Here is a 15,417-nt window from a genome sequence, read left to right on the forward strand (position 1 = left end):
GCCTCTGAATATGACACACCTTAAATTACTGCTGTCCATGTCTGAGGGAATTCTTTGTGTGTGTGTGTGTGTGTGTGTGTGTGTGTGTGTGTGTGTGTGTGTGTGTGTGTGTGTGTGTGTGTGTGTGTGTGTGTGTGTGTGTGTGTGTGTGAATGGTGTGTTTGTGTTACAGGTAAACTGGGACATGGGGAGACAAACCGTGTATACAGGCCTAAAGTGATAGAATCCCTGCATGGCTTTATTATCAGAAAAGTGTGTGCTGGGAGCCAGTCATCACTGGCTTTGACATCTGCTGGCCAGGTATATACAACCTCTCATTTATCCCACAGACTCGAACTAAGTAAACATGCACCGTTATATCCACCCTTATAAATTCTTGTGTCTCTATGCTCTCCTGTGTGTGCGATGCAGGTGTTTGCGTGGGGCTGCGGCTCGTGTCTCGGCTGCGGCTCGTCTGAGACCACCTCGCTCAGACCTCGGTTGATAGAGGAACTCAGCATCACTAAAGTCATCGACATTTCCTGCGGAGACAGCCACTGTCTCGCTCTGTCTCACGGTGAGAGATATGGAGAAACAAATGAAAAAATAGGATTAAATAAGATTAAAAAACCTGAAATATGTCATTTCTGTGCTCCAATAGGCAAATTTTGCTGTCTGCAATATTATTAGACAATTTTTTTTTTTCTAAAGTTAGTCTACAGAGTTTTATGTGTTGTTAACAGTTTTTATAATTGAATGATTTAATGAGTAATTTATTTTATGGAAATTATTTGTAGATCAATGATATTTTATTATAATTATTTTTATTTTATACTATTATATTTATAAATATTTTGAATGAACTTTACTGTATATATATATATATTTTTTTTAGTTTGTTTTAATATTTTTTTATGTGTAGTTTTAATTATATTTTTAGCAATTTCTATATAGCTTTAACTTATTTTCATTTTAGTTTTATCTAATATTTGTATTTTAATTTATTTTAGCTTTATTTTAATTACAGAAAACAATTTTTTGTGGGACACAAAAAGAGGGTTTTGAAGAGCCGTACTAGTTACTCTTTTCAATATAAACACAATAAATGGCAAATAATGCTTTCACGACTTATAAAAGTCCATACAACTTATGCACTACATTCTAAATCTTTTGAAACCCTGATACCTATGTGAGGAAAAGACCAAAACTAAGTCGTTATTCACTTAAATTAAATTCTCAGATTCATGCCGCATTCATTTTATTTCTTCATGAAAATGCTTATGCAATTTTATTGTTTTTTGTTACAGAAAACGAAGTGTTTGCTTGGGGCAACAATGCCATGGGCCAGTGTGGGCAGGGCCACACCTCAACGCCAGTCACCAAACCCAAGAAGGTGATTGGTCTTGAAGGGGTTTCAATACAGCAGATCACTGCAGGCACATCCCACAGCCTGGCCTGGACAGCAGTTCCTACAGACAGGTGAGGAGAGAGACAAAGACCTATTTCAATTGTTGTGATGAGTGATATGAAGGAGCTTCCACAATGCATGTACAGTATTTCATTATTTATGCCCCTCATTGTCTGTGGATAATGGAAATAAAAAGCCCTCACTTCCTCATCTAAACCCAAACCAAAAGCATTTTGTCCTGAAATGAGTTTAAGCCCACAGGAAACGACAACATTCTCATATTCGTCATGCAAATCAAAAACCGTATCGCTCCATCTGGAGTGAGTTTCACCACTAATGCATTAATGCAATCGCATTTGCATTTTCCATTATTCAAATATGTTCACGTAACATTGTTTTCCTGGCATGACTGAATGTGAATTATCTGTGTCTTGTGTGTGTGGCAGGCAGCTGGTGGCTTGGCACAGGCCGTTTTGTGTGGATCTTGAGGAGAGCACATTTACGTACCTGCGCAGTTTCCTGGAGCGTTACTGCGATAGTATCAGTGGAGACACACCTCCTGCACCTTTCCCCTCTAAGAGGTAAATAAACACACTTGGACCAGCACCAAACCACTTAGATTTACAAATGATGTGCTATGAATTGTGATTTGATCCACTAACGATTAAACAATAATATGGACAGTATAATGTATATAGAGGCACGGAATGTCAGATATTGCTGTTTTAGAAACATAAAATATGCAACAAATCTTGTAGATAGATGCATGGTGTGAAATTATAACCAGCTACCATCCAGGGGTCTTTTTGCACAGTGGCGGGTGACCTGTGAGACACCTGTCATTTGACAAGGAACGCTTGGAAGCTTGGACGCTTAAATTCACATCTGATTTATTTGTGGAAATTAATATTATTAAAAATATAAAAAAAATTCTACAAATATATATATATATTTTATTTATTTAAATGTATTTATTTATTAATCAGTTGTTTTAACAATAATTGTAACATTTTTAATTAATTGATTTTACTTTTTTAATTATTTATTTTTAAATATTTTTAGTTTGTTGAATTTTTATATTTTCATTTTATGTTTAAATGTTTAAAAGTGCCTTTTATACTATACAAAATGAATGAAGATATATGGATCAGTGTTATTTTAGTATCATTGAGATACTATTACAGTTTTTATTCATAGTTTAAATTAGATTTAATGTTTTTTTTTCCATTTTCATTTTATTTCAGTTAAATTTCAGTTTAGTTTTCTTGTATTTTTTCAGTTTTAGTTTTTTTGGTACATACAAAATGACCTTTTTTAAAATATTTTATTTCAGTTAACGTTTATTTTATTTCAAGTAATTTTTTTTTAATGGTTTCAGTTATAATAATAATAACCCTGATATGGATTGATGGATGGATGTTTAAACCATGCCAATCTGATGCATGGACATTTGTAATGTCAGATGTCAGTAGCCCACAGCTGTAGACTGCAAGCTTTAAGATTACATAAGAGCTGTCATACAGATTATATAATATCGCTGATATTTCCCTGCTGAGGCCACAACAAGATGGTAAGTGATTTATGTTGACCTTGAGGTCAGAACATTTATTTCTGCAGCAGTATCTCTAAAGAAAGAGAGAGAGAGTGTGTCAAATCATGTCTTAATGATCCCATTATGTGGAAGCTCCCAGAATACCCTAACACTTTATATGCTACTTTAGGCATCTTTATTTGTTTTAGTGGTGCTTGCAAAGGCAAGCATCATGGTTACTATTGCTCATTCTGATACATATGAAAGCTTTAATTCTAGCCTCTTAGTTTCTGCATGTATTTTAGATTTTTCCCTTGGGTCACTACATAGCAACGCCTTAGCATCCACCTAACACATCTTAGCATTGTGACAGAGAGTTTTGCATGGGCAAGCAAGAAATCTGGTTTATCTGTGTCAACGTCAGCTGCTGAAACACACACACAGCCACAGGGGTAACTGGCACAAGCCCATAACCATCTTCATACCCACAGGGATGGGGTCAGAGCAGCATATGGCCTGGCACTCGGTAAAGGTCACTTTAGACTTCTCATCTTTAAACTTGTCACTCTCTCCCTCTCGGTTTCTTCCCCAGGGAACATCACCAGTTTGTGTTGTTGTGTATGAAACTGTTGTCCATCCACCTGTCGCTGGCCCACGCAGGGGGAACAGGGGCCACAGTGCTTGGTGCTCAGGGTCGGCCCCTCAGGAACCTGCTCTTCAGACTCATTGACTCTAATGTACCCGACTCCATACAACAGGTCTGCCATCAAACACTGAGCTTTATTTGCATACATTTATATTTATAATTCACATATATTCATGTAATCCATTTGAGGAAGACTACCGTTCAAAAGTTTGGGATTTTTAAAGAAATGAACACTTTTATTCAGCAAGGAAACATTAAACTGATCAAAAGTGGCTGTAAAGACATTTATAAATTACAATTTCAAATAACTGCAGTTTCTTTGACCTTTCTATTCATCAAAGAATCCCACATTCCGATGTGCCATCACAGAAATATTATTATATTAATATGTATTTTAAAATGGGAAAGGGTTATTTGAAATTTTAATATTTCACAATATTACTTTTGTTGTATTTTTAATCAAATAATTGCAGCCTTAGTGAGTAAAAGAGACTTTAAATAGAGAATTAAAACATTAAAAGATATACCGGCCCCAAACTTTTGAACAGTATTGTGCGGTTGTAATTTGTACCTTAAAGTCATATTACAAGAAATTAATAAAGCTCACAGAAAGTGTTTTTGTGTAATTTATTGTGCTCCTTGGAAAAATATATTTGGCATATGTTAGTTGACAGTAGCAATGTTTTCATCCACATTTATGCATGATAGAAAGATTGTGAATAAAGAGCATTTCCATACCTTGCGATCAAGAGAACAAAACTTTATCATCTGTGGAAATTGGTGCTAAAATACTAATAGAAATGGAAGTTGTAGTCATTGTAAAATCTACTCTGACTCTTTTACTACACATATTAAATGATATATTTTCAAATTATTATACTTTTAAACAAACTTATCTGCTTCAAGTAAACTTAATTTTTTATGTGGATTATATTAAAATCTGGTTGTTTTCATCTAGAATTTTTTTAAATGCCAAATCTCAAAAGACATATTTTATGTTCATGTTTTTTTTTTTAAACACACACTCCCAAGAGTACAAGCTATATTTTCTGGCTTACACAACAGTAAACAACTTCAGCCAATCAGAATGCTCACATATGCTGCTGGACTTCTGCCCACATGTTAAAAACACTAAGATGATGGAATCGGTGGCTCTGTTTTCTCTTCGGGGGAGTTTGCAGGGGACACGACTTTTCACAACCTTCAAGAGTTCAGTGTAACCGCTTCGACTGAGTCGTCTGTCAGAATGCCAGTATATGAGTCATTCCCTTCACCGTGGTAATTAATTGTTGTTTGTGTGTGTGTTTAGGCTGTAATGAGCACGCTGTCCATCGGAGCGTCTCTGTTGCTGCCTCCTCTCAGGGAGAGAACGGAGCTGCTGCACTCTCTGTTACCTCAGGGCCCGGAGAGCTGGGAAAGCCTGTCTAAAGGACAGGTACTCATACACAAACACTATCAAAGTTTCGGCTGTTACGCGCATATATCTACATTTTCTGAGAAAAGCCCTCAAATCAACATAACTCAAGTTAAAACTATGTCTCTCAACTCCTGGCATTCCATTGCGCATTGTTTTTACCGTATCATGTAAGTATTGTAGTAAATGTATGCTAATTATTCAGTGATATTACTGTTTCCTGTTCTACAGCGCCTACAGTTGGATATGGTGCTGAACAGCCTGCAGGAACAGAGTCATGTGGCGTCCCTGCTGGGATACAGCTCGCCTGGGGAGCTGAGTGCAGGTCTGGCACTGCCGGCCACCCCTGACCGCCCCACAGGAAGTGTTAGCTCAAGTTCAGAAGCTCCAGACCACCTTCACCTGGCCGAGGTCCTCCTGAAGACCTTGCTGCTCAGCATCGGGTTCTATACGGTCAGTCCAGATTGACCGACACAAAAGATTCTTTCTATTTCCAAGCCATGGTTTCATTTTAATTCAATTCAAAGAATAAAAAAAAAGCATTAAGTAACATATTCATTTGCGACACTCTCTCTTTCCCAAAGACATTTTGGAAATGGACTTCATGATTTTAAGTTTTTCCTGTACTGGTTTAGGAGAGGAAATATGCTTTAAAAACTGACATTAGAACAATTTAGAGAAAAATATAAATGATAATATATATTTAATATAATAATTTATAATTAAGAGTCGGTAGGATTTTAAAAGAAGTTTTTGAAAGAAGTTGCTCACCAAGACTGCATTTATTTGAGATTAAAAAAAAAACAGTGAAAACAGTAATATTGTGAAATATTATTACCATTTAAAATGACTGTTTTCTATTTTGATATATTTTAATATGTAATGTATTCCTGTGATGCAAAGCTGATTTTCAGCATCATTACTCCACTCTTCAGTGTCACATGATGCTTCAGAAATCATTCTAATATTCTAATTTAGTGCTCAAGAAACTTTTTTCTTATTATCAATGTTAAAAATGCTGCTTAATATTATTGTGAAAACGGTGATATGATTTTTAGGATTCTTTGATGAAATGAAAGTTCAAAAGAACATTTATTGGAAATAGAAAACTTTTGTGACATCATAAATGGTTTCACTGTCACTTTTAATCGATTTAATGCATCCTAGCTGAATAAAACTTTTGAGCAGTAGTGTATTATAATAATAATAATAATTTAATTTTATTCATTTACACTCCTCTCTGGCTGCCTTTAACACCTGTGTAGTAAATGCACAATCAATTCAGGTGTTTTGGGATATATATGAAATTAAGAATTTTGGTTTAATATAATTAGGAGGAAACTTTTAGCAATCAAAACACAAATCATAACATGTTCTCCTTTCCATTAACTCTGTTGTACACACAGGAGCGTGCGTTTGGTGAACTGGAGAAGAACAGTGATAAACAGCGGTCCAGTCAGTCCCAGAAACAGACGGAGGCTCCATCACACTTCCACCACCTGCTGTCAGCCCTTCACAGACACCTGCTGGCCCACTGCTACATCCACACTGGCACTGAGGTACAACAACACATTTACTGTTAAAACCTGATCCATATGATACCTCCCTCCCTCAGGCTGCCAGTTGCAGTGGTTACGGATTGTAGCTTTAAGAAATTGAGTTGAAATTTCAACTCAAAATGCCCCTCAGATCATTTATTATAGCTGGTCAAAGTTGCCCCTTTTTTGGTGTGAGCAAAAACGCACCGTTTTTGTGTGTGTCCCTTTAAATGCAAATGAGCTTCTGCTCCCCGCCCACTTTCAGAAGACGGCTGATCCTTTACACGAGCTTCGGATACAAAAACAAAACACGCGAATAATCTCACTCATTCAAAATCTCAGAAATAACCAGTAGCGGAGTGGAGCCTTACAGGGAGACTCAGGAAGAGGTTGCAACTTTTAGACTTCACCTGGTCGTTTCTAAATGGTTAGTGGATACATTTATGTAGTTGTTGTGGAGTTATTTCCGTTGAAAATAAAATGAATCCACTGCTCTCCTGTCTCATCTGAGTCTGGGACTCTAAATAGTGTTCTGTCCTCGTCTGTGGAGCGACGACAGAATAGTTTGCATGCTTTGCTCAAACTTTTGCCATTGCGTTAGAACTGGTTACGCTGTTGTCGCTTGCGAAACCAAATTTTGGGGTCCGTGGGTGGAAACGTGCAGATTAAGGGGCGGTAATTTTATAATAAGATCCCCTTATTGTCAGAAAGGGAGCGAAATCTAATCGGCTTTTTTTTTTGACATGCTTGGAGAGAAAGGCTTACCAAAACAAAGTTGTGTTGTCACTTTTTTTTAATGTTTTCTGGGTTGGTAGATGCACCGGCGACCCAATTATAGCACTTAAACACGGGAAAAGTCCGATTTTCATGATATGTCACCTTTATTTCTTGTTCCAGAACCCAGAATTGGAGGCAGCCTGCATAATAAGATAAAAAATGTTTGTTTTGCTTGTGTGTTATGTAGGATGACAGCAGCGTAGTGCTGCTACATAAGCACCTGTGCCTGCTGCTGCCATACGCAGCCGAGACCTTCAGGAGATCCACCATTCTGCTAGAGGAGAGCACACTGGACAAACACGTCATCAAGAAACTACACAGTAAGAACACACATTACATGCCTACTAACCATCCATCCATCAGGGGTGTAACGGTACACACAAATTACGGTTCGGTACGGCAGGGGGGGAAAACAAACCATGTTTTTTTTTAACAGGGGTTTACTGAGCGTCCGTCCGTCCATCCATCCATCGCCGGTGTATTGAGTTGTTTGTCTGTTTCTCTGTAGCTGTGCTGTTTGGTTCGGTGGCTGGCAGTCTGCTGTGTCAGGTGATGTACTCTCTGCTCCTGCTGCCATTGGCTGTTGTCAAACCCCTCCTCCCTCACCTGCTCACTCTGCTTGAACATCTCAACGAGCTCAACTGTTACTTGCCCAATACTTCACACCTGGAGAACATGGAGCTGGAAGGAACCTCACAGGGTAAAGCACCAGAATTCAGAATTTCTGTTTTTCTCTGAAAACATTTCAGATACCTTAATGAATTGTTTGGCATTCAAACGATTCAAAAAGAATGTATGAAAAGAAAAGAATGATGACAGATCATCACAGTGATACACTGTGAAGAAATTTACTGAGATGAGCACATTACTGCTAATTACACACCCTTCCTTCTTGTTACAGAAGCATCAGAAACATCTGAGCCAATCCTGCCACCAGAATCAGATGACTGGGCGTGGCTTCTTGACCTGGAGAGGTCTGTAGCTCTTGCCATTGGGCGTTGCCTGGGAGGTATGTTGCAGGGCCAACCCCCTTCCATCCAGGAGAAGACGGCAGAGTTCTGGCTTTGTAACCCACTTTTGAGAAACGGACTGGAGATTGACTTTGAGCAGCTGGGTAATGACCTACCACCAGGGGGCAGCAGGCCTTGTTTGTATTGTAAGGCATAGACACAGGCATGAATATAGATAAATAAATAAATAAATACTCATCTATTTTCCTGTAGACTGGGCAATGGGTTGGCTGACTGAGGCTGTGTTCGTGGGTTGTGGGGATGTGAGAATAGCTGAGTTGTGCCTGTCAGAAGAGAACACAACGCTAGTGGAGCTCGCCCTCGGCTCCCCGCGAGAACCAGCCAGCGCCCTCTGGAGGAAAATGAAGGAGTTTGCAGCGAATCGAGGTAAGAGGGGCAGGATTTTTTAAGGTTTATAGAATATGAAAAGAAGGTAAAAAACATTGCAAGATATACATTTACTGCTTTTTTTTTTACGTTTCTGCGCCACTTGTGGTATTTGCCCTGTTTGATCTAACAAGCTTGAGCCATTGTTATTTTGTCTGACCTGTTTGAGCCAGTATTTGTTTGTCTGTATACCATGGTACTCAATGATTACCATATTCAAATATGAATACGCTATGGTGCTTTAAATACTATTTGAAATAATTATATTTATAAAAATAAATTTATAAATGTAAATGTTTCCTTTTATTAAACAAAATAAAAATGTAAATATTTATTACAATTATTTACTGTTTCTTTTTATTCAACATTTATAGTATTTTATTATGTGAGCAGAAAGACACTGTAAAGTAACAGGAGAGAAACAAACCTTGCATAAAAGGTTTGAAATCAGTCTATTTAGTACATTGTTCAGTGGTCTTAAAGGGGTCATATAATGGCACATGCACTTTTACAAGTTGATTGTACTGAAATGTGTGTTGGCAGTGCCTGTACACAAACATCATATAATGATAAAAATCCATCCAGTGTTTTTGTTTTAATCTCCTTATATGTTTTCCCCTGCCTCAAATTGAGCCGTTCGTTTTTGTGACGTCAATAAAACGGACGCCCCTCCCACGATTGTTGATTGACAGGAGTCAGCACAGGAGTTTCAACACAGACCCGCCCTCGCTCATGAGGGAGCGAGCTGTCAATCATAGTCTGCGTGGCGCGGACCGGACCGGCGCGGTCATTGTTGATATGCTGGAGCACTGTCTATGAGCAGAATGGCGTCTAAGCGATTGTGGTGTTCTGTTCTTGGGTGTAATAACGAACACAGCAGTCATTTTAATGTTCCTAAATCCGAACCGCTGAAGACGCAGTGGCTGAGTTTGTTTTCGAAGGGAATATTCCCCACGAGCAACGTCAATGCTTTCATATTTGCGCGAATCATTTCACACACCAGACTGCTTATAAACGAGGAGGGTCAGTATAAAGCTGGTTTTGCTAAGAAGTACCAACTATTCGTGTTCCTGCTGAACCTCCAAAATAACTGAAGTGAGTGTATCGTTTTATTAATCTTTAATATTTATATTAATCTTTGCAAATCGCTAGCTGCACGCTTCACAATGAATGCGTCTAAGGTTTACACTCAGGGTACATTACGGCATGTTTTCTATGTACGACGTTCTCAATATAATTCACAATCCCACGTTTATAATGAACAACGCGTTATGGTATTGTGTTACAAACGGTGTACACAGAACAGAGAGGCGGAGTCAGCAAAGCTCATGATCATTTAAAGTCATATGCACTGAAACGGCGTGCTGAAAACAGAGCTGTTTTTGACCAGGTAAAATAAGTGTTTTCTTACAATACTAATGAGAATTTTTAATTAAAGTATATTACAAAGTTTTAATTTAGACTCTAAAGAATCATATTAGCTTGTACAAAAATGGCATTATATGACCCCTTTAACAAAATTTTGACTGCAGAATGCTGCAATTGACCAATTAGAGTCAGGTTTAATCAGATTACAAATAAGCTCTGTCATCATGTGCATGTCTAAATATTGACCTTGACGTGTGTTTTTCTATAGACTGGGACAGTAGTGGATCAGTGGGAGACTCTCTGTTAGAGATGGCGTGTCGCTGTAGTTTGGCTGCTCTGCTCAAACACGCTGGCCTTCATGAAGCCTACTGGCAGGATAAGTGAGTGAGATCCACACCTCGCCCTATCTCTCTCTTTACCTAGATCTCTTTTTTACACCTTTACCTCCCCACGTCTCACTTATGACTTATGCTATAGTGTAATGAACTCTGTAATTAGTTGACCCAGATTTAATGAATATATGCTCTATTTAAAGAATGGCTCTATATGTGAATATTAAAGTGTCAGTCCATGTCTCTTTCCGTGCTGTGTGAAATCTCACATGATAAATGCCTTAGCCATAATGACTCATTTGTGAGAGTGAGAGTTTGGTAAATATGAATTGACAGTTATGAATCCAGATAAACCTTCCTCAGTGTTTGGACAACAGCAGGGATGAACCAATCATTTAAACAGTCCATCAATGTGTGTGTGTGTGTTTGACTGCAGATATGAGCCCTGTGAGGTGCTGACTGAAATATATCAAGTGGTGTATAAAATCCGCAGCACTCTGCTGTCCTATAAAGAGAGCATAGGAAACACAAGCAGCGTCCAAACAACAACAGCCACCAAACAGGTAAAACACATTAAAAAACCAATCACATTTCATTTAAATAAATATAGTATAATAGGGTTTACATGTCTCAGGTTTAAATGTTTCTGTTAAAATTAACATAAATTATGAAATATCACATGATTAATGTCACAAATTATATTTCATTATTGACTTAGAAATAGTGCAAAATTATAAATATTTCTTCTTCATTTTTTGTTATAACATGTCTTATATACATATCCAATTTATTTCCCAATTTAATTTATATCTTAAATCCCAGACATCCCTTTTTTTTAAAAGAAATGATCTCATTAGCAAGGAAACATTAAATTGATTACAATTATCAGTAAAGACATTTATAATATAATATTATTTTAATTAAATGCTGTTCTTTTGAACTTTCTATGTATCAAAGAATTGCAGAATTCTATTGCAGTTTCCACAAAAATATTAAGCAGCTCAACTCTTTTCAACATTGATAATAAGAAATGTTTCTTGAGCAGCAAATCAGCATATTATAATGATTTCTGAAGGATCATGTGACACTGAAGACTGGAGTAATGATGCTGAATATTCACCTTTTCATGACAGGAAAAACATTGCATTTCAAAATATATTACAATAGAAAACAGTTATTTTAAATGGTAATAATATTTCAGAATATTACTGTTTTAACATATTTTAATCAAATAAATGCAGTCTTGGTTGAGCATAAGTGATTTCTTTCAAAAACATTAAAAAATCTTTTGAACATTAGTGTATATATTTGTCTTTAATATTTGTATTTAATGCACTTATTCTTTAGAAACATTTTTTTGCCACAAACTTGTAATGTAATAAGAATTTTCCCTACCTCTAAAACAAATTCATGCAACCAGGAACAAAATAACATTAACCAATATCATCACTGTTCCTCCTTGTGTTTCGTCCTTTCCAGACTTCATTGGGCTCTCAGAGCCCCAGTGAGGAGAGGCAGGAGGCAGGGAGCTCAGGAGAGCAGACGGGAAGAGACACGGATCCCAGCAGCCAGACGCCCCATGCAGCTGAACACAACCAGGAAGAACCCCTAGAGGAGGAGACGCCCAGCATCAGCAGTATGTACCTGCCGGGTAAACTCGCTGCTTTCTGTGCTCTTCCCTCTGTGCTTCTGTTCGACCGTACAGTATACCAAAGCTTCTTTGTCTCAGGAAAAGGCCTGTTCTACAATCTCAGTGTTCTGGTGCACTCCTACTTTTTTTGGCCATTGTTTTGGGATTAAATGCCTAAAACCAATTTAGTAATAATAATAATATATAGTGTTCTTTTTTTTATACAAGTGAAGAAGAGTAAGTATTGACTGTAATGACTAGGGGGACATTCACAGGATATTTGCATGGGTTTTAGTTCACTTAGTTCTCCACATCTTGAGACCTATTTTCTTTTGTTTCTTTCATTTTATATTTAACATTTAAGGTTGTGTTGGTTGTCATTACACTGAAACAAATTGTCACAGGATTTACTTTGAAACAATTTTCACTCAATAATTGCTAGTAAACTTGCAAACAAACAGCCAGTAACACATTGAATTAAAGGGATAGTTCACCCAAAAATGAAAATTTGATGTTCATTTACTCACCCTCAGGCCATCCAAGATGTAGGTGTCTTTTTTTTCTTCAGTACTAAATTCCTACTAGTACTGAATCAAAACTAAATTAACTCTTTCCCCACCATTGACGGAAATTTCGGTATAAATGTTTATATGCGGTAGGGGGCGTGATGACACCTCTTCTGAAAGAGTACTGAATCTCCTGATCAAAACACATGTGATGAAGAAACAAGCGATATCATATGCATATGTAAAATAACGCGATCATCAACATTAAACAGCATATAAATCAAAACTAAGCCTAATGTTACTGAATGAAATGTCGATCCAGGACGAGCTATAGGACTGTGAAGCTTTGGGGATATTGATGGACTCAATCTACTCCATCTATGTTTTGATCATCGTTCTGAATCCGATCGGGATGTAGCCTTTGACAAAAACTATTTTTTCTCAGCTTTTTGCTCAAAATGTTGCTGTTTTATGAAACTTACCCACATTCAAGTGTTGATATAAAAAAAAAGAATGCATTAAGCTAGAAAAGCAGAGGGTCTGTTCTTTCTTTTGATTTATTGCATGTTCAGATATTTATACAATAACAAAATATGGCAACTTAGAAAAAAAATATGCTGGCGCGGGAAAGAGTTAATACCTGTGGCTCCTGACGATACACTGAGGTCTTATGAAGCCAAACGATCGCCATGTGCAAGAAACTGAACATAATTTACAGCATTATTACCTGTAATCCAAAGCCTATCATTTTTTGCAGTGTATGGTCATGGTTGTGATTGATATGTGGCATTATTTGACTAAAATACTTACTCTGGTGTTGTATTGTGTAATTGCAAACTGTTTGCATGTTCCCTGCAGAGGTGCTGCAGTGTTTCCTGGCCACCCGTGAGGCCATGCAGCTCCAACAGAACGAGACTGTGTACGAGTCGTCTGGCACTAGCACGTTACCCAGCAGCACCGAGAGCCCGGGAACGCCAGACAGGGAGCCTCCCCAGCGGCCCTGGGACCACCACAGCACCAGTGACCAGGGCCTGTCCTTCCCGGCCGCGTGCCACTTGCTGGTCTCCCGATGCCTCTTCCTTCTGCTGGGGGTCCGAGCTGCTTGGCAGGAGGAGATTGTGACGCCCACTGAGAGCAGTTTGGCAAGGTCTGCTTTGTGTACAATTACAGAACATTTGCTTGCACATGCTGGTGGGATACAGTACATTTACTTTAAGTGATAAATATCTCTCACTTCACAGATCTCCACCCTACTATGAGGCGTTAGGAACAAAGATGGAGTTACAGTCCTCCTCTGAGAGAAGATTCAGTGAGAGAGAGGTATTTCTACATCCCATGTTTCCCCCTAGTTTAATATTGATGAATTGATATCTTGTATGGGTCTTTTTGTTTGTTTGTTTGTTTTTTCATCTGTGGTCTGTTTCGTCTCTTTTAAAGATACTAGATCAGTCTAAAAGCTCATCAGGGTCATTCAAGAATAAAATGGGTGAGTGTATATAGTAGCATATTAAGTTATGTATCTGATCTCACAAATATTGGATCTGTTGCAGATTTGATTTTTAACATGTCCGATCTCACGTATTTATGTGTTTCTAATTTCTTGTCTTATATCATGTTTCATCTAACATCTGATCTCGCATGTATGATTTCATATGTCTGATATTTTACATCTTGCATATCTGATCTCACACACAGTGCATTTGTTTCTTCTGTCTGATATCACGTCAGATTTTTGACATCTGATCTCGCATTTCTAATTTCAAATTTTTCATCTTATGTCTGATCCAATATAACTGATCTCTAACATATCTGATCTCACATGTATGATTTCTCACATCTGCCTTACATATGTGATCTCACACATAGTACATTCGTTGCATGCCTGATCTTTTACCTATCTGATATCGCATGTCAGACCATTGACATATCAGATTTTTCACATGTCTGATATCTGATCTCATGTTTCTAATTTCTCATGTCTCATCTAATATAACTGATCTCACCTGTCTTCTCTCATTTCTAATTTCTCACGTGTCTCATCTCACATATTTTCATATTTCTAATGTCTCACATCTGATCTCGCATATCTTACATGTCTGATCTCACATATTTCACATAATTGATCTCTTAAATGCCTGATCTTTTAATATCTGATTTGTCAAATTTCATATGCACCTGTCTAATCTACATCTTATCTCTCATTTTTAATATATCATGTGTTTCATCTCACATAAATAATCTCTCATTTCTGTTTTCTCATGTCTGATCTCACATATCTTACATCTTACATGTCTGATCTGAGTCACCATACTCATATTCCACATAATTGATCTCTTAAAAAGAATAATCTCTCATATCTGATTTCTCCCATTTTAATTTTCACCTTTCTGATCTCTCCCTCTCGCTTTCCTGATCTCACGTTTGATCTGATTTCTGAAGAATTCAGAAGAATGTCACAAATCTGCTCTCACACATCTAATCTGATTTTACATGTTCAATCTCTCACATGTCTGATATCTCACATTACATCTCTCTCTCTCCTTTCATACTGGAGTCATACATTTGAGTTAAATATCTTAAATATCACACCTCTGAGCTAATCAGTCGTGCTCCTTGCATAGGCCTTCCGCTCTGTTCTTTGGGCATCATGAAAGACGCCTGGGAACGACTGCGGCAGTGCATCAGTCCCACAACCATGCTGTGCCCGGGCGGAGGTGGCACTACCATCCTGAGCCAGGTCTTCCATTTCCTGTGTGGGAGCCTCCTCCGGACCTCTTCTCTAATGGACAAAGATGGAGGTACACAGGCGGACCCCAAAGCCATCACTGTAGCCATGGCACAGCAACACCAAAGAGCTCAGGTGGGAAAGCCATGGCAGATCATTTTTATGT

The 15,417-nt window shown here is 37.8% G+C and overlaps 1 protein-coding gene across 6 annotated transcripts in view; it reads left to right on the plus strand.

Moving 5' to 3' along the window:
- LOC130090764 (probable E3 ubiquitin-protein ligase HERC1) overlaps window positions 1-15,417 on the plus strand; it is an 85,915-nt gene that overhangs the window by 14,366 nt on the left and 56,132 nt on the right. For 5 of the 6 annotated variants that reach the window (XM_056258301.1, XM_056258296.1, XM_056258300.1 and 2 more), the window contains exons 8-26: window positions 173-300; window positions 412-556; window positions 1,287-1,458; window positions 1,834-1,968; window positions 3,511-3,676; window positions 4,874-4,999; window positions 5,210-5,431; window positions 6,385-6,537; window positions 7,481-7,613; window positions 7,802-7,993; window positions 8,195-8,407; window positions 8,517-8,690; window positions 10,327-10,438; window positions 10,827-10,953; window positions 11,870-12,041; window positions 13,385-13,673; window positions 13,768-13,846; window positions 13,964-14,012; window positions 15,148-15,386. In XM_056258301.1, the coding sequence (XP_056114276.1) occupies window positions 173-300; window positions 412-556; window positions 1,287-1,458; window positions 1,834-1,968; window positions 3,511-3,676; window positions 4,874-4,999; window positions 5,210-5,431; window positions 6,385-6,537; window positions 7,481-7,613; window positions 7,802-7,993; window positions 8,195-8,407; window positions 8,517-8,690; window positions 10,327-10,438; window positions 10,827-10,953; window positions 11,870-12,041; window positions 13,385-13,673; window positions 13,768-13,846; window positions 13,964-14,012; window positions 15,148-15,386 (3,026 nt within the window). The remainder of the gene's footprint in view (window positions 1-172; window positions 301-411; window positions 557-1,286; window positions 1,459-1,833; window positions 1,969-3,510; window positions 3,677-4,873; window positions 5,000-5,209; window positions 5,432-6,384; window positions 6,538-7,480; window positions 7,614-7,801; window positions 7,994-8,194; window positions 8,408-8,516; window positions 8,691-10,326; window positions 10,439-10,826; window positions 10,954-11,869; window positions 12,042-13,384; window positions 13,674-13,767; window positions 13,847-13,963; window positions 14,013-15,147; window positions 15,387-15,417) is intronic. The other variant, XM_056258298.1, reaches the window with a different exon arrangement.

Source organism: Rhinichthys klamathensis, unplaced genomic scaffold (assembly GCF_029890125.1).
Source record: "Rhinichthys klamathensis goyatoka isolate OS25496 unplaced genomic scaffold, OSU_Roscu_1.1 h1tg000150l_1, whole genome shotgun sequence".
In the NCBI taxonomy this organism is placed as follows: Eukaryota; Metazoa; Chordata; class Actinopteri; order Cypriniformes; family Leuciscidae; genus Rhinichthys; species Rhinichthys klamathensis.